General features: G+C 33.2%; 1 protein-coding gene across 1 annotated transcript; it reads right to left on the bottom strand.

Moving 5' to 3' along the window:
- Positions 1-853: 853 nt before the first annotated feature.
- Positions 854-1,965, bottom strand: LOC120072246 (protein DMP9-like). Its single transcript, XM_039024668.2, has one exon. It carries the CDS (start codon positions 1,630-1,632, stop codon positions 976-978), a length of 657 nt encoding a protein of 218 aa, XP_038880596.2. The 5' UTR covers positions 1,633-1,965; the 3' UTR covers positions 854-975.
- Positions 1,966-25,040: the final 23,075 nt, after the last annotated feature.

Here is a 25,040-nt window from a genome sequence, read left to right as displayed (position 1 = left end):
AAAGTCAAGCCTTGGATTATGAGTCAACCAACCGACTTAGTGAATATATACTAATCAAGAAATATTCAAATCATGTTCGATCTCGTGCCCTACAGCCTCAAGTACCGTAACTATACTGACATTACCAAAGTTACACGTAATCACATACAACTTTCAAAGGAGCAATACTATAAATTACCTTAATCAACGACTCCAAAAGAGAAGAATAAAAAATTATCAAATGAGAGCTTTGATCTTACTTTTATGTACTTAGTTAAACTATACACTCTTAATATAACTTAGATATTGAAATGTGGTAGGCTCGGTCCCATGCAAGGATCTTTCACACAAATCCGTTAAAAAAACAAGCCTAGACCAAAAGAAGTGGGCTAGAGGTTAAGTCACGATGCACTTGCAACGATAACGATCGTGAACCATGTATCAACACATTGATTTTTCTAAGGAAAAATTTTTGAAGGGAAAAAACCCAACAAATTCAAAATAATAACATCACTAAACATGAGCAGTATAAACCATTCAGGATGGAAAGTATGAAGAATTGAAGTCCTTAGATCCTCCAAAGCTTTACGAGCATGAAGAAGAAAGTTTGATTTAGATTTTTATGAAAATTTTAACCAGAAAAATAGTGAGGAAACGTACAAGATTTTCAAAAGCAATATATATATAAATATATATACAGGAAAATAAAAATAAATAAATAAAAGGATAAAGCGAAACTGTTGGAGAATAATAAACATTATAATTAAAAGAACAAAAGAAAACAAAAGGGAAAAAGATAAACACAAAACTCAAACTGCAATGGCCTGCTGGGATAGTAATTATAAATAAATAAATAAATAAAAACGAAAAAAAGGAACCATCTAACCCTTTCTAATATTTATTTACTCAAAAGAACGCAATAGTTAAAAGCGTATTTATTGGTAGTGAAATTAAAATAAGAATTAAAAAAAAAAAAGAAGGGAGAGGGTAATACAGTCAATTGGCCATGCAACCAATGCCATATCTAGTATTAGGAAACACCAAGAAGAGAGCACTACAAATGGTCCCCACCATCAAAGGAAAGCTTTCCATAACTTCTTCCATATCCGCCACGTGTCCTGGAAACAAACAATTCGTGACTCTATGATCCGAAAACGCAATCGCCATGAAAACCATAACAGACATAGCGGCGTGAACAAAATCCGTGAACCCCACTTTAAACCTCTCCTCCTTCGGCACTTCCACCTCCGTCAGCCCCGTCTTGAACACCGCCAGCCCCCGCGGCGTCACGATCCCGTAATAAACTTTGCCGTCGCCGCCTTTGAAACTGTCCGTAAAGTGAAACAAGAAGCATGATAAAGCGCATAGACCAAGGAGAAGGTTTATCATCATGGTGTTCACCGCTGTGCACTCACCCTTCCCGGAAACTGACGGCAGCAGCATTTCGAATGTTAGGAGAGTGCCGGTTGGAAGGAAGTTCACTAGCATTGAGGTTTTCGAGAGTGTTTTTTGCATTCCTTTTGCCATTGCTCGTCTTTTTCGGCTGCCGCCGGTGGGGTGGTCTGTGTAGGGGGAGGACGAGTCGGTCGGCGGTGTGGCTGTGTAGATTTTGATTCCGAGATCTTCATCGGTGGTTAGTGTCTGTTCATCCATTGTTTTTGGATTTTGAGAAGAAGGGGACAAGTTTTGGGAAGGTTTGATGTTTATTAAAGAATTGGAATAACTGTAAATAAAAAATGAAATAAATTGAATAACTGAATTCGTGGAAGAGCAAAGCTTGCCTGTTGACGGCTGTATGTGTAGCCCATGCGTGGCTCCATTTCATTGGGCCATGTGTTTTTTAAATAGAAATTGGTAATTGCGTCTGTGTGGGAATTTTCGGGCTTAAAATTCTAAATTAAAGATAAGGATATTTTGAATTGAAAATTGGAAATGGGGTAACCTGATGGGAGAGAGAAGAGTCTGATGTGATCAAAGATTTTGAATTCTTAAAACCAATTATTCCGAAATTAAAAAAATTAACCTTTTGTTTTTATTTTTGTAATTTTGCTAAAAATTTAGAGAATGTTTTGTTAACAAAAATGAAAACCTTGTTAAGAAAAATAAAGTAAGAAAACAAACACAGTTTTTCAAAAACCAAATGTTCTTAATACAAGACAAAACTTTCACATTTTGAAATAAAATAATTAAAAACATATCAAATTGAACCATTTAGATCTTTTTTTTAATAACCATTTAGATTTAAAGTTTGGGTTTGTTTCCTCTCCTTAAATTTATAATCCAATTTTAAAACCAAAATTACATTTTGGAAAACTTTTTAAAGAAATTACATAAAACATGAAATATTTAAATTGAACAGAAAATTCAACTCACCTAAACATATGTTAGAATTTTGTTACCGTTGGAACCGACACTGACGACGGATACTCCGACGCCATGAACATAAGGATCCTTCAAAGTCCAAGATTTTCCATACAAAGGAATTTCCAATACCATCTTGTTCCGAGACACACCACAGAGATCCATGACCCAGAGCCCCTAATGGGAGCTCAAATTCGTATATGAATCGTGATAGGGGATAATAGTATATCAATCTAAATTAATCAACTAAATTCAGATAATATAAATTATTCAACAATCTCAAATCAAATTTGAGTTTCATATAGTGCAGAATAAATAATTTGTAGCTCACTAGCTTAAAAGAATAAATCTGAGTTTTAAAGAAACAGAACAATAATAAACCAAATTTAAGGGAAGAGAGGTGACACCTAATTTACACTGGTTCACTAGTGTGGGCTACGTCCAGTTTTATACCATCGATGCAGGTTCCACTAAAATAGTTATGAAGAATGGTACAAGAATTTACAATGCTAAAAGATGATTTCTCTCAAATTTTCTCTCAAGAAAATTGTTCAAGAATCATTCGTACAAAACTCTCAAATAAAAGAAAAACACACTCTAAACAACACAAAGAAAAAACCTCACTCGACGGCTTTTTTTCTTCCTTTGGCCTTAGAACACACAGAACCCCACGGCTTTCTTCTTCAATGGCAAGAGAACCCACAACTCACACTTATATTCTTTTCCTCCAACTTTGTGTTGTATATTATAGCTAATGAGATTTTTGCTTATTGGTTAAGCATGCTAAAGGTTTAAGAAATAAGTAAACGAAAACGGGCCATATTTTCTTTAACAATCTCCTACTTGAAGACCAAACAAATATCATGTCTCCACTGCAACAATAGCTAACTTCTCTCTTTACTCATACAAAAGTTGAATTGAAGTTGCGCACCACTTCAGTTTGTCAACATGAATGAATATTATAAACATATCTATTGGATTATGAATTCCTAAAATCCTTTCAAGCACCAATACTACGTGTTCAAAAATTGATCAAATAAAATGGTACTTTACCTGTATGTGTTTCGTTCTCGAATGAAACACTAGATTCTTTGCTAAATGAATAGCACTCTGATTGTCACAATGGAATGTTCTCTTTCCCAATTTCAAGTCAAACTCTTCTAAAAAGGAATGAAGCCATATCATCCCCTTACTTACTTCAATAATTGCAACATACTCAGCTTCTGTAGTAGAAAGAGCTACTATCTTCTACAGTCTAGAAATCCAACTTATAGTAGTATTACCCAAAGTAAAAATATACCTGATAGTACATTTTCTGCCACCTGTATCACCTGCCATATCTGTATCAACATAGTCTTGCAGTTTAAAATCTGACTACTTAAAAAGCAAAGCATAATCAGCTGTTTCTTTCAGACATCTAAAAATCCATTTTACAGCCTCCTAGTGTTGCTTCCCTAGATTACTCATGTACCTGCTAACAACTCTCATTGCATGTGCAATGTCTGATCTTGTGCAAACCATGAAATAGATGAGACTACCTATAGCTGAAGCATAAGACACTCTAGCCATATGATCTCTTTCTTGCTCAATAGTGGGTGAGTGCCCCTTAGTTAATTTAAAATGACAAGCTAAGGGAGTACTCACAGCTTTTGCATTTTTCGTGTGAAATCAATTTAACAGATTTTTCACATATTCTTCTTGTGACAATGTTAATGTACCATCCTTTCTCTCGATCTTCATCCCCAAGATTTTTTTGGTAGCTCCTAAATCTTTCATGTCAAATTCTTTATATAGCCAGTTTTTATCTTTAGAATTTTCTATTAGTTTGCACCTATTATCAACATGTTATCAACATATAGAAGTAAAATAATTTAAGAGTTATCTTGAGATCTTATGTAGCAACAATGATTTGCATGTTGGATTTAATGTCCTAAATCTCGTGAATATTGTAGTTTTTAATTTTTAAGTATAAATTATTATTTAATAAAATAAGAAGTGTTTTATTCAACATTTAGAATGCATTAACTCAATCCAATAAACTAATATCCAAGGTTATTTATGTAGCTTGAATAGTATGTGGTAGACATACAAGTGGATCATGTTCAAGTAATAACCTGAAAAGTCTGCAATATATGGATAAGATTGGGTGTCTTATCCTAGTGACACTACAGATACGATCCACTTTGTAAGTGTTACAAACGATTTAATCCAAATTGTTCATATGGAGACCTGTGAGTGGAGGTATCCTGTACAAAGAGTTTGTGTAAGAACGAACCGAGAAATGATTAATCGCTCTTTATAACACCATTAACTTAAGGTAACTCGATCTCAATCATGAGTGAGTTATGGACTCCCATCTATGAGGGTAATCCTTTGATTTATATGGGTGTGAGTGATCCGAGTCGCTGACTCAATAAGCCTACCATTTTAGGTATTTGTCTAAGTAGAGAGTTGAGAACATATCTCCACAAGATGGAATTCACTCATTCTCGCTTTTAGGAAAAATAGATGAATTGCTCTCTTAATTACTAACTTCTGGTCTTGAACAAGAGGTCCCTTCCTCTCATTGACCCGAGAGGGATTTATTTATGATAGGACCACAAACAGGTTGTTCATTAAAGGATCAGTGGGATGTAAGGAGAAAGATGCAATTACAGGGGTAAAACAGTAATTTTGACACAACTGTAATTGCGAACAATTCGTGAAGAATCGACTTATTGATGATTGGTCATATCCATGGACACATAAATGTTAGGAATGTCCTAAAATTCGTAGTTTGTAAACATTAAACATATTCTATTCTAAATAAAGTTATTATTGAAATTTCTATCAAATAAGGGTGTTATTGAATAACATTCTTTTATAAATCCAATAAACTAACCCATGGCTATAATATGAATACTTAAACTTTATGTAAAGACATAAAAGAGGATCAAGTTTTAGTATATAGCCAAAAAGGTCTATAAGTATATGGATAAGATTGGGTACCTTATCTTGGGGACATTATCGACACGACCCACTTTGTATATTGATACAAATGATGTGATCCCAAAGTCGTTCATATGAATACATGTGTGTGGGGGCATCCTATACAAAAGACGTTTGCATAAGACCAGACCACGAAATAGTCATTTTTCTTTATAACGACCGTTTACTGTTAAAACTGACTATTTCAATTTGATGACCTAAGGTAACTCGATCTTAATCCTGAGCTAACTATGAACTCTTGTTTATTCGGGATTATCCTTTAATCTACATCAGTGAGAGTGGTTCAACATCATCGCTCAATAAGCCTTCTATTTTAGAGGTAAGACCGGATGGATAGCTGGGGACATAGTCCTGCAAGACGGAATTCACTTCTACCCATCTTAGGTTCAACAGATAGGTTGTTCCCTTAAGTACTGATTGTTGGTCTTGAACAAAGGGGCCCCACCCTTTAGTGGCAGAGAGGGAATCAGTTTATTAGTTGGATTATAAACCAATTGTTCAATAAAGGATCAGTGGAGACTTAAGGAGCAAGATGTATTATAGTGGTAAAACGGTAATTTTGACCTAGTTGTAAATATAAACGGCCTATGAAAGATCGACTTATTGATTATGGTTAAATCAAGTGGACAAAAATATATCTACAGTGAGTAGAGTGCAACTACAGTGGTATGTCTCGATAATTAACGAATAATGATTAATCCGGTTTAAAGAGTTTAACCAATTAATCTCAAATCGTTGAAACTCATGATTTGTAAGTCATAGGTCTCTCTATTAGCTCATAAAAGGATTGACAATATTTAAATATGATTTAACTATTTGATGAGGTGTTATATTAATTTAATATTTGATATTATTAAATTAATTAAATTGGTTTAATTGAATTATCCAAATTAATTAAAATTTGAATTTATGAAATTCAAAATTATGATATTGGTTTTGTAAATTGTGAATTTATGAAATTCAAATAATAAAATTTGTTTAATTAAATTTTGAAATTCAGAATTTTGGAATTAATTTCACAAATTAAAACAAATATAATTTCAAATTTAGGTTTAATGAAACTGGGAAAATCCCATCTTCTTCCACTAACAAATCCATCTCATGCCACTCAATTTTTAATGGAAAATTGAGTGGCTTCATCTCCATGAAGCTAATCTCCATGAGATATATATATGGAGATTTTGGCTTCAGTTTCAGGGTTGATAAAAAGCCGAAAACCTGAAAAATAAAAACTATTTTTCTCTTACTTTAACTCTAAAAACCCACACACAATTGCTCTCAATTTGAGTCTTACCATTCAATCTAAGGTTTGAGGATAGTAGGAAAGACTTTGGTGGTAGTCTACTGCTGAGATTGAAGAAGAAACCAGAGAGGATTCAAGCAATTTATTGGAAAATACAAAGGTTGTATGCTAAAACCGTATTTCTGGTTTTCTCTTGAACGTACATGTTTTTTCTTTAAAATCGATGTAATTAGAGTTTTTAGATCCTTAATTACTTGCACATGTTGATTGTCAACTCTATCAATAAATATATCTACAGTGCGAAGAGTGTAACTATGTGTCTTAGTGGAGTAACCCACAGTTAATGAATGTTGATTATATTAATTAAATAGTTTGACCGATTTTAACCTCAAATCATTGGAGCTTCTAATCTGTAGGTCAATTAGGCCCCTTTGCTAGCTCACTAATGGTAAAATAAGGTCAATTAATTTTTGAAATAATTTGAATTGTTAAAATCTTTTAGGAAATTTTATATTAATAAGGGTTGGTATAAAGTATAATGTATAATGATACATTTTGGTATATAGTTAATTATGAATATGATTTATAATTAAAACTATATAATATGAGAGAATAATATTTGAATAGGATTTGAATATTAAATTAATATGAAATGGATTCATATAAAAACTATAGAGTAAAATATAGTATGAAGTGGATTCATATTGAAACTATAGGCTAAGAGAGAGATCTACATTTTTATATGATTTAAATGTATGATGAAATAAACATGTGATATTTATATTGATTAATTAATTAGTTAATATTTATGGATTATTTATCATATATTAAATATGATTTCATATATATATTTATTAGTTAAAGAAAATTCATGCAACATTGGCATGTTCTGTTGGGGCCTCTTCTTCTCATGCTTAGCCTTAATTTTTAAGCCAGAAAGGGGGAGTGTTATGACTGTGTCTTGTGTTGCTGTGACTATGTTTTGTTTGACGGTTGTTGATGTTGGTGGTTCTTGCTGGCGCTTGATGCTTTGTTGTTTTGTTACTGTGCTTATGTTCTTTTGTTTTCTGTACGTATCTTGTTGAAGACTTTGTTTATTTTGGTTGTTTTGCTCTGGACTTCTTGTTGTTACTGTTTTTGTTAAGACTTTATTCTTAACATTTAGACATGTTATTTTGATAGCTATTTTTCGTTCTGTCTTAAAAATATAAGCCAAATGGGGAATTTGTCAGAGATTTCATTTGATTGGCTTAAAGGTCTTGGTTTCTGCAGATCTCACAAAATGCCTTAACATCAGATTTAAACATCATAATATTTTCTTGCATAATATTTTTTTTATCTGGGAAAATCTGACAGATTGGTTTTTTTTACGATATTTTCTATTAATGCGACGTGAATTATCTTTTCCTATTTGGGAGTTATTTTCTTTTCTGAATTCGTGTATAAAAGGTGAGGTTTATTGACAGCTTTTTCGAACAAACCAAATTGTATTTTTAGAGAAAGATGACTTCTGTACCTCGACCAAACTGTTTTACATTGTGTACTTGCTTGTTGTTCATTATTCTGCTGTGCAAGTTCTTCATCCGTTAATTGCAACACATTGAAGATTATCACAGCTTAAGGGGAACCTAAGTACATTTGAAAGCCTAAGTAAAAGGGGTTCACTAACTCGATAGAAGATATCGTCGTGATAAGAGTCTCATAACTAATGTCATCAAGCTTAAGGGGAGCCTAAGTACATTTAAGAAGGAGTCTCACATCTAAGGGGAGCCTAGGTGACTTGAGAGTTGAGCTCTACGAGAGCCATTGTAATAGTTGTAAACTTCTCCCCAGACGTAGGTGGTTGATCACCGAATTGGGTTACCAACTCTTGTATTCATTTACTTGTTTTGTTTATTATTACAATTCTTGTTGGTGCTTTATGTTTAACATCTGGATTTCAAGTGACAAGTCATCCTAACGCTTTTTCAAGAAGTATTGAACAAAAAATGAATTAAATGCAATCAGGAGCTAATTAAATGACAATCATAAGTAACCATATATCAATCACAACACAATCAATTGATTATCAGAAATATGAAATGGTTGAGAAAAAGTAGAGGCAATAAGATAGTAATTGGATGGTAATCACATGGCAAATTGGATGATATAGAAAATTAGAAGAAAATTATATGATAGCAATCGACAGGCAATCAAGTAGTAATATTATAGAAGACAGAAACTATTAACTGAAAAACCTAGAAGATAATTGGATGGTAATTGACAGACAATCATATGAAAATTAGTAGACTATTAGATGAGTACTAAGCCAAAAGCTAATCAGATATCAATCCCATGGTAATCGGATGTCAATCTCAGTAACTTCTACACAACAACTATTCCAATAAAATAAAAAGCAACTGAAAGTAAAAGAAAGAAATCTATTACGGTAATTCAATAACACATAATAGAAGGCACGAACTATGTGACTAACAATGTAAGGTAATCATATGGAAATCAGTAGGCTAGCAAACGAGTACTCTTGTTTAAAAAGCCAGAAGATAATCAGATACCAATCACATGATAATCAGATGGCAATCTCAGTTATTTCTACACAACAACTATTCCAATAAAATAAAAAGCAACTTAAAGTAAAAGGAAGAAATCTATTACATGGTAATCATATGACAAATAATAGAAAGTAATCATAAAGCAAGTAAAATCTAAAATAACATTTGCTAGACATTTTTTCAAAAGCAAAAAGTCACATGCAACAAACTATTCCAATTATGTGTACAAAAACTAGTACAATAATCTAAAAATCTCACCCCATTCTTCTTGCACTTGAAGTAAAAACAACTTCCCTAATAAGAGAAGTATAATATGAAATAAGTCATTGTGAGAGATATCAAACGAGCAAAAAGTAGAAATTGGAGGAGAAAGTGGAAGAAATGGGAGGAGGAAGAGGAAAAAATCAGAGGAAGAAGAAATTTGAGGAAGAGGAAGATGTTGGAGGACGAAGAGAAGAAATCGGTGTGGAAGAAATTGGAGTTGGAAGAAGAAATTGATGTTGACGAAATTAGAGTTGGAAGAGGAAGTTGGTGTTAACATTGAAATCAAACCAGTAGCGAAATTAGAGTTGGAAGAAGTTGAAAGAAAATGTTGGAAGAAGAAGTGGAAGAAATCGTGTTAATGAAAAACTGGAGAAGAAGTTGAAATCAAATCCTAACGTAAAGATGGAAATCGCACAAATTGATTTAAATGTGTAGGGGCCATCTCGACTTTTTCTCACTCAATTAATCAACGAATTTGAGCTGCGCTTGAAGATATTGTTATTTTTGCAAAATCATAAAAGATTGTGTATAGGCTTAATATTAGTAAAAAAAAAAAGTTTACCATTCCTGCAAGTGGTCCTATTTCTTTTCCCTTTCATCTTTTCTTCTTCTTTTTTTAACTAATTAAGGAGTTTTTTTGATTGAATTTTTTTATCATTTGTAATTTCTTATTTTATGGTTTTTTTCATCTTTACATATATCTTTTTATCTTTTATAAATATTGATTTTATCTTGCAAGTTTTATAATTTATTATTAATATGTATGCAAGTTTAAAAATTTATTATACTGAGCCAATTTAGTCTTTTCTAAAAACTGAAATGCTTAAGATAAAAAAAATTAACTCTATTTTTACAAATAGTTTCTATACTACCCTATTTTTACCAATATTTTTCAAAGAGCCCTAAAACAATACTTAATCCAGTATAACAGATAAATAAAAAAATTATGTAAAAGAAAATATTTATAAAAAGGTTAATAACCACTGTTAGTCCCTAAACATTCGTAAAAGTAAAAAATTAGTCTCTGAAATTTGGTTTATAACAATTTAGTTCTTGAACTTTTAATTTCGTAATAATTTAGTTCCTAAACTTTATTATGTAACAATTTGGACATTGTACTTTAAAATTTGTAAAAATTTAGTCCCTATTGTAGAAATTAGGGTTAAGATTTAATGACATTTCTTTTACAAATAAACTGATTAACTAATTTAGAGACTCAATATTTTTATAAAATATAAAATCTACATCATAAAATAATAAAAATTGACATCTAATTTTGATAAATTTGTTTATGTTGGGGACTAAATTATTAAAAAAAAATTAAAAGTATAAGGATCAAAATATTACATACCAAAGTTCAGAAACTAAATTGTTGCAAAATTGAAAATATAGGGCCAAATCGTTACAAACTAAAGTTTATGAACTAAATTATTACTTTTACGAAAGTTTAAGGACCAAAAGTATTTTTTAACCTTTTTTTTCAAATATAAATAAAACATAAAAGAAAATTAAACAAAATAAATAAAAAGTTTTTCTTTTTGGTTAATTCCTAATTTAGTTCTCTTGAGGAGTGGGTTTTGGCCTAATATAAAATAAATCAAGATAATATGAGATAATATAAACTAATAAAAGATAATATGAAATTTGATCCTAACGATTAAGATAAAATCCTAGATCAAATCCCCTATAAATAGATCATAAATTGTATGAGGTAACTAAAATTTCTGACTTCTTCTATACTTTCCAACTCTCTTACTGACTTAGGCATAGGAACCATTATTCCTTGTTTTGCAGGTCCTCTCTTCCCCAAATTACAAACTTAACTGTTGGTGTCATGTGAGGGCTAAGTGTGTTTTCCCTACCCCAAATTTTGCATCAACAGTTTGGCACCAGGAACGAGATTGATCTACCAATTCAAAGTTGAGAATCTTTACAAAATTTAGAAAACTCAAAGCTATAGTGACCTAGTCTCAACAAGGAAGGAGTTATAAAAGAATCCATGGGCAAATCAGATTCCTATGACCAAAATCAAAAGAAGTCGTGGATGAATTAGATCCTATAATCAAAATCAAAAGAACTCATGGGTGAATTAGATCCTCATGACAAAAATCAAAGGACATTGGTGAATTAGTTCCTTATGTCTCAACTCAAAGAAGAAAATTGGTATTATAGTAAATAAAAAGACTTTATGAAGATTGGGGGCTTGATTTATTTAAGAGAGAGAGAGAAAACATAAAAAGAGAGGGAAAAAGAGAAAAGGGAAAAGGAGAAAATAAGAGAAATTGTCCAAAATAACCCTTTATAATTTTTATATTACAAAAGTAGCACGCTTTTTGAAAATTCGTCAAAAAAGCTTATCTCGAGCTTCTCGAACGAGATCGACCCCGAGATTGAGTTAAAAATTTGATATTAAAATAAATCACCCACGTGTACGTAATCATTTAATCAAAAAGTAGTTTTACGAATAAGCTCTTAATAATAATAATATTATATTATTATAATATCATTGTTTGAGAAACCTAACGATTGGCTTGCTCTACAAATTTGATTCTAAAAACATTTTCCAAGTGTTATGAAGTTTTGAAACTCTCACAGCCCATCTCTTGCAAAAGATAAGAAAAACAAGGTATATATATTGATATTGTCTTTTATAAATGTGTTTGAATTGTTATTTGCATGTTGTTAAACCCAATCATTATTGTTAGCATTGTCGTTTATGTAATCTTAGTGAAAATTCACCCATCTTGCCCCAGATTTATTATATTTACCCCGAGATTTTGATTAAGGTTTGAACTCTCGGGCGAGATATTGATATTTTTTCACTGAGATTACGTATTCTCCCCCAGATTTTGTATGATTTTAGTAATTTTTTTTTTGTACATTTGTATGAATTTTTTCAGGATGCCTCGTATATTTATTTGTTTCAAGGGCAAATGTAAGGAGAATGAGAAAGAATATGTAAGAGGGCAGTTGAAAGGGTTGATTGTAGACGTCAAAATAACGAATGAGGAGTTCTTACGAGAAGTATATAGAATTAGTGGGATAAGTTCAGTTGAGTTTGATTTGGTAATAAGGTGTTCGTACAATGTTAGGCCAAATATATATGCCCTTGTGATCAGTAATCAAGAAGATTTTCATTTTTTCTTAAACTATGATGACGTGTCTCGGATGGCTCTTTTGGTGTCGAAGTTACCCTTGTTGGGGTTGATGCCCTAAGGTCTCGTGTCCTATAATTTGTAAACAGTTTGTATGAACGCTTGTGTTGTTAATATATGATACTTACTTTGCATTTTGTATTTTTGCTCAGTTACTTGTTTTATTTGCTTTACCATAAACCAATAAACATAAAATCCCTGGTTATCTATATGTGACTCAAGCATGTATGTGGTGACATACAAGTGGATCATGTCTTGAGTGATAACCAAAATGGTCTGTAGTATATGAATATAGGAGGGAAACCTTATCGTGGTAATGCTACGGATGCGTCCCGCTTTGTGGAATGGTCACAAGTGTTGTGACTTGTCACAGATGGTCTGATCCTGATCATTCGTGTTGGGGACATACGAGCAGGGGCGTCCTATACAAAGAGTTTGTATAAGACCTGACCACGAAGTGTTAACGTCTCGTTATATAACACTGTTCATGATAGAGACTTCACTTCACTAGGATGACTATAGGTAACATGATCTCAATCCTGAGTGAAATGGGAACTCCTGCAACTGAGGGCGGTCCTTTGATTTGTATGGGTGCGAGTGGCCAGGTCGTCGATTCAAGCCTACCATTTTGGGGATTCGTCTGATTTGGGAGCTGGGAACTCAGCTACATAAGATGGAATTCACTCCTTCCCCGAGGTAGGGGTAAGTAGATAGATGGCTCCCTTAAGGGCTGATTCCGGGGCTTGAACGATATGGCGCCACACACCTTCTCTTGTCCCGAGAAGTGTTCACACATAATTGGACTATGTTGTATTGTTCATTAGAGGATTCAGTGGTACTTAAAGAGTGAGATGTAACTATAGGAGCATAACGATAATTTGGCCCAGCTGTACTTACGAGCATCTGTGAAGGGTCATCGTACTCATGATTGGTTATATCCGATGGACACAGAAATATATCTGTGGTAAGAAGAGTTCAGCTGTTGATCTTTAGTGGAATGTCTGACAGTTAACGGATGGTGGATCTTGTGGCTAAAGAATTTAGTTAGCTATTCACGTACCGTCGGAGCTTCAAGCCATAGGTCCATTAGGTCCCCTAGGTAGTTTGGATAAAGTCGAAAACCAGTATTTGGGTTAATTTGAAATGTTCAAATTGACAAGAGGAACTTCGATTATATATGATATAATTGGACTGATTAATTATATATGATATAATTGGCTAAATATATGAGATACATTATTTTGGAGAAAATTAGATATAAATATGATTTATATCAAGTAGAGGAGAAAATACTATAGTAGATATGTGATATCAAACTATAGGATAAAAAATATAATATGATTATAATAAATTAATTAATTGGTTAATTATATGATAATTAAGCCAAATTTCACGTTTGGGCATGGGTTAGTGGGCAGCGTCGGTTATTGTAACTGATGAGTTAAAATGAAAAAGATTTTCATTTTGAATCCCCCGTCAATCGTCCAAAGTATTCGTGGGAGAGCGCACGTTGGAGAATTGTTGAACGATCGCTTAAGTGTTTTTAAGAGACTATACGATAGCTCTTCTCCGCCTAAACGATCGCACAACTGTCACCTACACGATCAGATAACTTCTTTAAATAATCATATAGTGTGTCGTTTTTACTAAATGATCGTTTAGTAAATGCTACACGATCGTGTAGCTCCTCCTAAACAACAAGCACTTCTGCTATGCGATAGCGTCATTTTCCCTCCCACTTGCTTATCGCCTACACGATTTGTGTTTTCTCATTCTTCTACCAAATTCACCAAAGACCACCCTTTGGGTTTTCACTCCGAGAATACCTGGGCTCTTTAGTAGTGGTGTCGTCCCCGTTGCGGTTGTGGGTTTGCAGTTGTTCGTGCTGCTGTTGTTGACGTTTCCACTGGGCGTTGGTAGATCGCTTGGAGGGTTCCGCTGCGTTGGAGTTCCGAAGTGTGAAGACTGTCTTCAACTGGTATGGAACTCTCTCCCTTGTTATACATCTTTGTCTTAGCATGCCGATAATTAATGTTTGTTTGCATAATTGTATGTGTTGAATGTATATTGTTGTATTTCGGTCACTGTGAGATCAGAGTGATCCGAATGCGCTCATGGAACTCTTAGATATGAGATCCTTCAATCCTAACAATCCATAAATCTAAAAGTACGGTATCGTCATTTCCAATTCAAATGGCTCAAAATGTTCCCTTATTTCCATCTCATCTTGATTTTATTCCCGAATACAATGTGGGTTCGAATGAGGTGCGACCATTAAGTCCATTGAATAATAATATATGTCTGGTAGAATTTGGTGATGATATAGATGGGTTGTTGAATAGAAATATGTGGATATATCTGAGGCGACTGTTAATGATGAGTTTATATATGATGTAGACATGTCAACGAATTCTGATGTGAACATTAATGTGGAAGATGTGGATATATCTAAAGCGTCTGTTAATGTTGATCATTTGGATCATGTGGACTCGATCAATGACCAGAACCGATGATAGCAGAGGTAGATTCGATGTTGGGCCACATGCACCTCGAGATTTTATATAGAATGATCTTAATAACTTAACAATCATCCAAATCTCGGGACACATTCAATGAATCTCAGGCACACTTCATCAAATCTCGATCGAGATTAAAATGGATTTCAAGCAAGATAATATGAAGTATCTAGAAAATCATTAAATACAAACAAGATACACAAAAAAAGACACAAATATTGAAAGAACGAAAATATACAACTCACATTTCTCAAATATCTCAAATACACTCTAAAACCCTAACAAACGCTAATTTAAGATGAAAATATAAACTAAACGAAAGAAATAGTAGAATACCTCTATGATAACGAAGCTTAAAGGTGCAAATAACCGTGTTAAGGATGCAAATAACCGTGGAAATGAATGAAATTTCAAAGCAGTGAGGGAGCTCCCGAGCGAAATGAGAGCTAGAATGCTTTTGCGTATAGATGAAGAGTTTTTCAGTCATAAGTATTTTTGTCCTTTCACAAGACTGGGTCATTTGAATTCTTAATGTTTAAATTTCAATCTTGGGGTCAATCTCACCTGAGAAGGTCTTAGATAAACTCTTTTGACGAGTTTTTAAAAAGCGTGTTATTTTTGTAATGTAAAAATTATAAAAGGTTATTTTGGACCATTTCTCACAAAATAGGGATAAAAACAAAAAGTAAAAACCCTAAAAAATGTTCATCTCTTTTTCTCTCTCTCTTTCACGCGTCAGGAGGATGATAGGCTCTAACGGCTACAAATGACAGGGAGCAGTGACAGTAGCGGCGACAATCATTTATGAACGACGACAAGCAGCAACAACGAACGACTCTGATTGAAGTTGTTGAGCAGTAGTGGTGGCTTCAACCTTGGACGGTTCTGAGAGGTGAGCAGGCGAGCGGCAGCCTCAGATGACGGTAGTGGCGAGCGAAAGTAAATGGCAGTGAGGAGCAAATCTGTAACGACAAGAGCAAGTGGTGAAAAATGGCTATGAACGATGATGCTCTGAGCGGTAAAAGCGAGTGGCTCTAAACGGTGACGGTGAGCGGTGGTGGTGAGTAGCGTCTTCAAACAGTGGCAACGGCAAGCAGCGGGCAACAATTTTGAACCTCAACGGTGAGCAGCAACAATGAACGTGCGTTTCGAATGGCGGTTTCGACAAGATGAGGACGACAAACCCGATCAAATACAAAAACCCATCGCCGGAAAATTACTCCTCCTATAGCAACCACCATATAGCAGCGACAACTAAAGATATTTTCTTATGGTTAATTCTGGCGATGTTTCCGGCAATGGAGTAATGGCATGATTCAATGGTAGGCGAAATCCACCAATGCTTATGATGTGAATTTGGCAACTTCATTTTTTTTTTTAGATCTTGACTTGGTGGTGGGGCTCCAAGTCTTCCAAGTGGAGTAGCCATGGGCATGATTTTCTCATTAAGTGGATTTTGAGATTGGTAACAAAATAGAGGAAAAAACTTTTTAGAGAGAGGGATGATGTAGGATTAAAGGTTTACCATGAAACATTTGCAACATTTGGAGTTTCCATGGAAAAAAAAGATGAAATTTTCTGCAACAGTGATGGAAATATGTATCCAAGGCTCAGTTGACTAACAATGATGATTAATTGATTGACCATGAACATAACATTGTGCGATAAAAGTTCAACCGTAGGATTTCAAAAGATTGCTCTTGGTTCAAGAGTGCCGACAAAAGCTGGGGTTATAAAAAATTTGCCATCATGAAAGAAAATTTTGAAAGTGAAAATCAATGCCCCTAACTCTATCTTGACAAATTTGAGGTCGTACGATTCAAACACCAAAGACAATGACAAATCATCCAGAATTCTTCATTGCAATAAGATCAAAATTTCAATTGGAGCTGAATTCTGACGCATCAATTTACAAAAATTCATACAAAATTGCAAGACATGAAATAAGTTTTACTTTGATATTACGCTAATCATTTTTCATGTATATCCTAGATTATTGATTAACTCAAATACGTAAAGAATATTCATTATAAATACTTTTGGAAGCAACATAATTTCTTAAACAATAAAATACTTGGATACAGAAGATTATGAAATATTCTACAACAACTAGAAGTTGGGGATTTGATTATTCACCAAAAGGGAAAATTGTTATGAGGAACCCAATTGGGACTCAAACAATTTTCTTAATAAGGATATTTGCAGAAAAACTAGGGGTTGGTCACTCTACAATTAATTAACCAAATTCAAAGTCCAAAATTTGAGGACCATCTCAGGTTGAATTGAAGAAATTTTCGAAGTCCATAAAAAAAAAAAAAACAAGTTGGTTAACTCCACTTAAGTGCAGGAGGATAAAAACCAGGGAACTGATTAGATACAATGACAATCTAATCAACACTCTCGATTAGGCATGTCACAAGAGAAGGGAATGATCCCTAATTGACGAAAAGCCAAGTTTGTACACCTATGCTCATTGGAAAAAAAAAAAGATAAGTACGGTGTAAATATGTCGCCTAACGCAGCTTAATTTTGATAGATGCGTGCTAGGAACTCAATTGTACTTTTTTTGGGAAAAAGATTTCAATTGTACATTCCAGGCAAGGCTAGAGAGTCCTTGGCAATCTTGGAAGGCCAAGTTCATTACGAAGACGAAATCAAGCCTTTTAAAGGAAGGTATGTCGTAGAATTTAAAGCAATAATCAAGGTAGAAAGCAGTAGAAGGTGAAAGCAATACTCTTAAGTTTGCATCAACACACACAACTTGCAAGTAGTCGATCCTCAAGACTAAATTTATGTGTGGGGACTAATATTGAGGAGTGGAATTTGGCCGAATATAAAATAAATCAAGACAATATGAGATAATATAAAATAATAAAAGATAATATGAGATTTGATCCTAGCATGCTAGGGATTAGGAAACTCTTATCCTAACCCTAGTAGGATTAAGATAAAACCTTAGATCAATTCCCCTATAAATAGACCATCATGGCTCCAGATGAGGTAACTAAAACTTCTAACTTCTTTCCTACTCTCTAATTCTTTTACTGACATAGACATTTAAGTTTTTTTTTTTTTTTTTTTTTTTTTTTTAGCAGGGTCTCTCTTCCTAAATTACAAATTCAACTATTGGTGTCATGTGAGGGTCAGGTTCATTTCCCCTATCCCAAATTTTGCATCAACAAGTTAGTCTTACTTTAAAAAAAATTGCATCACGACCTATAAGAACACTTCTCACATACAGGACCCCTTGCTATTCTCTGACAAGGGATGAGATTATAGTTTCCTTTAGTGTTTTGGAAGATGGATTAAGGTTGGATGTCTTATCCTAGTAACACTCTGGGTACGATTCATTTTGTAACTGCTACAATTGATTTGATCCAAATTGTTTATGTAAAGACATGCGAGTAGAGGTATCCTATATAATGAGTTTGTATAATACTGGACCGCTTTATATTTAATCTCTCTTTGTAACACCGTTGACTGAAGAGATTAATATTTCATAGAATAACCATACAACTTGATCTCAATCTTGAGTGAGTTATGGACTTTTGTCTATGAAGGTAGTGAAGAAATTGAATTCCTCATGAAAACGTGTGAACACCGTGACATTGACATCCAATTTTGAAAACAACAAAATATAGAAAAATACATACAGTACAATAGGTTAAACATTCACCCCTAAGGCATGCTTCTTGTTTGGGATGATTATATGCGTTAAATATGGTTATGCGTTAATTTGAATGTGTGTTAATGTAGTTGATCATGCGCTCCTATCATAAGTTTTCTTGTTCTCTTGCCAAGTATAACAAGATCACAAGTTTCTCGGGATGATCTGAGGTCGAACTTGAGGACTTGCAGCTAAAGATGGTTATAAAGTAATGTGTTTGAGGTGGAATCTAAATGACTAAAATAAAGAAAGTAAGAAGCATACAACTAACTACTATGTGATGAATTAACTAATGCGACTAAACTAAATAAACAGGCGGTGAGCATATGAAGAATAATTATGAGAGTCTTTAGGGAAACAATAGGTTTAACGCTTAATAGAAATGCATGGGAAAAGTAGAGTATAGGGAAAATCAATGTCACATCTCTAAGTTTAGCTTTAAGCGAAATCCTGGCTCGCATTATCTGTTTATCGCACACCTCTCGGTGGCTAGCCACATTTGCCATATCTCTATGATGCATCTATCTCTAGAAACAATTCTTACGTTGCTTAGTGAGTTCCACAAGTACTTACCCTCTCGGGTAATTGGTCATAGTTGTTTGACTCAATGAGTGATCAAAAGAAAATATTCAAATAATTATACACTAAGAAAACAGGATTGACCTTTAAAGGTTCAACTTAGTTCAAAGCATTAACTTTCCTTTAACCCTATGAAGATTAGCAACACATAGTAAATGAGAAAATGATGGTCAAGATAAGGAAGATAATGACGGTAGACATGATAATATATATATAGATATGTTGATTACAAGATGTATTAATGTCTTAAGCTAAAATATAATACAACAACAGAGATAAGATAGAAAGATGGATGACTAGTTTTCAACAATCTTTTGCTTCCAACAGATGTGAGTCAAGGCTGTCGGTGATGGAATGGTAGCGTGAAGTGGAGAAGGTCCTCTCAGACTCTTGCTTCAGCGTAGTTCCGGTTGTCAATCGAACGTGATCTATGAAAGTGAAGAACTCTTAGGAAAACTCTTAAAATGTGCTATCTTCTGTGACCACAGGATTCTGCCTAAGGTAGAGTTCCCAAATATTTTTCCATTGATGTCAAGGCTCTATTTATAGAGCCACCCTCTGATGACCTCGGGGATCCTGTATTAGATAGTCACTATCCCTGACAAGGTAGGTGAGGATGTCAGCACTGCTATCATGGTCATCACTCTAAAGTTGCAGTAGAAGATTCACTAGAACAAGATTAGAGATCCTGAGGTATGCGATCAACATTTCGTTAAGAGGATCAACCATGCGATCAACTTCTGAAATAACTTCAAAATATACACTTTAACGTACGTTAACTCATGATAGGCAGTCATCAGGATTTTTTTTTTTTTTTTGTGCTCTTCAGCGCAAGTATCATTTTTAGCATGAATTCCTAGCATTATTGACGCATGATATGCTTATCTACTCTCATTATTCTAAGTAAAATGCTACAATAACTTGTATTTCTACATGTTATCACTTCTATAGAGGAGAAAGTGAGAAGAGAAAATAAGAGAAAGTGAGAAGAGAAAATAAACTTATAAACTTTCTCTTCAAGTATTTTTCCCTCCTCGAGATCACGAGTACTTCTTTGCATGAATAGCAACAAGAGGAACAGGACACCACCAACCAGTTATCTTACTAGACAAGGAATAAAATTGTTGGATTTCTCTAGAGTTTTTGGGAGAGAGAAGATAAATTGTGGGATTTCTTGAGAGAGATTTTACCATTTCTTTCTGTTACCTTGCAATTCTGTAACTCTTACAGGATAAAAGGTCTATAACAAAAATAACGTGAAGGGAATAACTCCCCTCACTCCAGCAACTACTCCCCTGCAACTGTAGGGGAGTTTTTAATATTATTTAATTTATTAAATTAAATTAAAATATAATTTTAATTAAATAAATATTATTAATTAATCTAATTAATTTATAATAAAATTAAATAATAAATAAGATAATTAATTAATCTCATTAATTAATTATAAATTCAATTAAATGTCACACATTTACTTCAACATGTATCTAAATCATAATCAAACGAATAACTCTCTCATAATCTATAGTTTTAATATGAACTTTATTCATATTAAATTGTAACCTATAGTATTTATAAGAATCATATTCATATATTTAATATTTGAATGTTATTCAAATATTTATTTTTCACATATTATATAGTTTTAATTATAAAGCATATTTATAATCATTATACTTTATCTTAATCACATTAGTATAGTTAATACCCTTAAATCCCTTAAATAATTTGAACAATTCAAATTATTCCAAAGACAATTGTTCCTTATTATATCTTTAGTGAGCTAGCAAAAGGACCTAATGAACTTACTGATAAGAAGCTCCAATGATACGAGATTAATTAATTAAACTCTTTAATTAAATTAATCAACATTCATTAACTGTAGGTCATACCACTAAAGATCCACAACTGCATGCTTCGCAATGTATATATACTTCTATGTCCATAGATATAACCAATCAACAGTAAGTCGACCCTTCATGAATTGCTCGTAACTATAGTTGGGTCAAACAACCGGTTTATCCCTATAGTTACTTCTAACTCCTTAAATATCGCTGATTCCTCTAATGAACAAACAATTTGTAGTCCAACTATAAACTAATCCCTCTCAAGCCAGTGAGAAAGTAAGGCCTCATTGTTCAAGATCCGAAGTTAGCTATCAAGGAAGCAATTCATCTACTTACCCTCAAGATGAGAATGAGGGAATTCCATCTTGTATAGCTGTGTTTCCAACTCCCTACTTAGACAAGTCCCCAAAATGATAAGCTTATTGAGTCTGCGAATCTGGCTACTCTCACCCATACAAATAAAAGGATTGCCCTCATAGTCAGGAGGTCACAACTCAGTTAGGATTAATGTCGAGTCACCTATGGTCATCCTAGTGAAATGTTAGTATCTTCAAGTAACAACGTTATAAAGAAAGATTAATCATTTTTCGATTCGATCTTATACAAGCTCTTTGTATAGGATACCGTCACTTGCATGACTCCATATGTACGATTAGGATCACATCGTTTTGTAACACTTTACAACTATTGTAACAATTAAAAAGTGAGTCGTATCCGTAGTGTCACCAGGATAAGGTATCGAAACTTATCCATATACTGCAAACCATTTAGGTTATTACTTGGTCATACATGTTTAAGTTACATAAAATAACCTTGAATCTTAGTTTCTTGGATTGGGTTAATGCAAACTAAACATCGAATAAAATAACATATTATTTTATTTTAAAAAATAATTTGTGTACAAAGAATTTATAAATTACAAAACACACGAGATTTAGTGCACCAATCCCAACAGACAATCCTTTGATTTGTATGGGTGAGAATGACCCGAATCGCCGACTCAAAAAACCTCCATTTTGGAGATTTGTCCGAGTATGGAGCTGGGAACATAGCTACACAAAATGAAATTATTCCTTTTCGCCTTTTGGGTTAGTAGATGAGTAGCTCCCTTAAGTACTGATTCCAAGTCTTAAACAAAAGGTACTCCCCCCTCTCACTGGTCCGGATGGGACTTGGTTTATGGTAGAACCATAAACAGTTTATTCATTAGAGGGATCAATGGTACTTAAGGAGTAAGAGGTAATTACAAAGATAAAATAGTAATTTAACCTAGCTATAATTATGAACTACTCATGAAGGATTGACTTATTATAATGGTTAAATCCATGGATGCAAAAATATCCTACAGTGCAAAGAGTAAAATTGTGGGTCTTTAGTGAAGACCCACAGTTAATGAATATTTATTAACATAATTGAAGAGTTTAATTAGTTAATGTTGAGTAAAAGAAGCTTTTAATCTTTAGGTCTATTAATTCCCTCTGCTAACTCATAACGGGTAAACAAAAACTAATAGTTTTGGAAGAATTTGAATTATTCAAATTATTTAAGGGTGTATATGATACAATTAATATAATATATATAGGTGCATTATATATTTACCATTTTATAAGATTCAAAATTAAATTTTATAATAAAAGGAGATTAATATATATGAATATGATTCAAATATTAAAATAGTATGAATTAGATTCATATTAAAACTATAAGGTGAATGAGATTCATATTAAAAACTATAGATTATGATATATATATATATTATATATATATTTGAATAAGATTCAAATATTTGAATTAAATATTTGATATTTATTTTATAAAAATTAACTAATTAATCCATTTATTTGTTTATTTATTTTAATTAAATTAGAATTATTTTAATTTAATTAAAGGAAATTAGTGGGTGGCATTTTTCTCTACAAATGGAAAGTGATTGTAGAAAAAAAATTGTTAAGAACTCTCTCCTTCCTAACTCCCATTTAGGCTCTTTCAATATTTTACAGCGAAAAGAGTTTTCTCTTAAAATATCTCCACATGAATACAAATTTCCTTCACTTTTTTCAAAAATTCTATTATCACAAATCAATCTTTGCCAAGAGAATAGCGGGAAAGACCCCATGGTGATGTCACAATATTGTTCATGGAAGATCAATTTGTTGAGGAATTGTGAAAACCTTTAGAAGTTTGAAGAACGGTTCTTCAAAGGTATGTTTCTTCTTCCTTAGTTTCATGTTTAACTTATTACATATTGATGTATGTTTCTTCTTTTCTGTATTGTAATTTTAAAACAAAATTGAAGCAAAGCAATCACCATTGTGGGATTTGATCCCATCAAGAAAGTGTCAGCACTACTACAAAAACCACATTACTTGACGCTTGGAACTTTTGAGTACTTGATGTTTTAATAAAAAAGTAAAGTAACACGTAAATTTGATGAAAAACGTCAAGAATAATGAAAAAAATGGAGGTTGACAGAAATTTTCATATTTTTTTCATTTCGTTTTTACTCGATGCTTTATAAATGTCAAGTAATTTTCAGGGATTCATATATTTAAAGAGATGAAGAATTGAGAGAGGTGTCCCCAAACCCCCAAATCATCCCAAACCCTTCACATCGGTGGTTTCTCTTCACGCCGTCGATGATTCTTTCACGCTGTTGGTTCCAATTTACCTCACCGATTCCTTACGCTGCCGCTCCAGTTCCTTCATGTCATTAGGTTTCTTCAAATATGTGCACTTTTACTTCCTTCTTCTGCATTTCTTTAACAAAAATTGTTGCTCTCACTTCACTCAACCCCAACGACGGCTCTTACTCTCCTTTTCTCAAAACCAATAGCGTCGTCGAGACCATTTCGATCAACAATCCACGGCTACGGCAGCAGCTTTCGAAACCTCGTCGGCCCTCTGTTTTTGAAATCGAAGGTATTGGTGACAGAAGGTTCAAAGACGTCGACCCTAGGCAAGTCTCGGAGTTTCATTTAACTCTCAATACATGTGATTTTGATTTAGTGTTCTTGTTTATTTTTTTGTGCTGAAAATTAGAGGTATTGATTTTGGGGTTTAGGGCATAATCTACTAATATTGAAAATATCTCACTAGATGGTAACTTATTTTACACTTACAGTCCCTATGGACTCTAGAAGAATAAATTTCTTGAAATTGAAAGCAATTTGATATGATCTTTAATTTCAACCCACTTCGCTACTCTCGACGTTCAATGCAACAGAGCTCTTGTCGTTGCTCTTGACCACCGTCTGCAATGAAAAAAGGATAAGTAAAAGTAGTAGGTATTTTTTGGTAACTCTTAAAGTGATTTTCAACTTTCTTCTTTGTACTTTCCATTTCTCATCATCTTTTATTTTTATTTTTTATTTTATTTCTCTATATAAGCCCTTCTCCTTTTTTCCCTATACATAAATCCTTTTAATTTTATTTTGGGGTAAACACATTAAGTTGACGAGTAAAAAGTATTAAGTTATGAAAACCTTGATCCATAATAAATGTCAAGAATTTAGATACTTGATACTTAAAATAAGTCAACATATCTCATATATCAAATAAATTACAGCTTGACGCTTTTAGCCAGTCAAAATTTTCTCTTATTCTTGACACAGGTTCATTTGACGTTTTTTAAAACGTTAAATAATACTAATACTTGACTGCAAAAAACATCAAATAATACAGATTGCTATGGTTGGAAGGATGTTCAATAGCATTGAGGTTTTGGAGAGTTTCTTTGAATTCCTTTTGTCATTGCTCGTCTTTTTCGGCCGTTGTTGACGACGCCACTGGGTTGGTCTATGTAAGAAGAGGACGGCTCGTTCGGCGGTGTGGCCGTGTAGATTTGGGTTACGAGATCCTCATCGGTGGTTAGTGTATGTTCATCTATTATCTT

Source organism: Benincasa hispida, chromosome 2 (assembly GCF_027475165.1).
Source record: "Benincasa hispida cultivar pf3 chromosome 2, pf3_genome.v1.1, whole genome shotgun sequence".
Lineage (NCBI taxonomy): Eukaryota > Viridiplantae > Streptophyta > Magnoliopsida > Cucurbitales > Cucurbitaceae > Benincasa > Benincasa hispida.
This window is presented reverse-complemented; position numbering and strand designations above follow the sequence as displayed.

Coding starts and splice junctions, on each gene's coding strand:
- LOC120072246 (XM_039024668.2), bottom strand. CDS start 1,632: ATGGATGAACAGACACTAACCACCGATGAAGATCTCGGAATCAAAATC.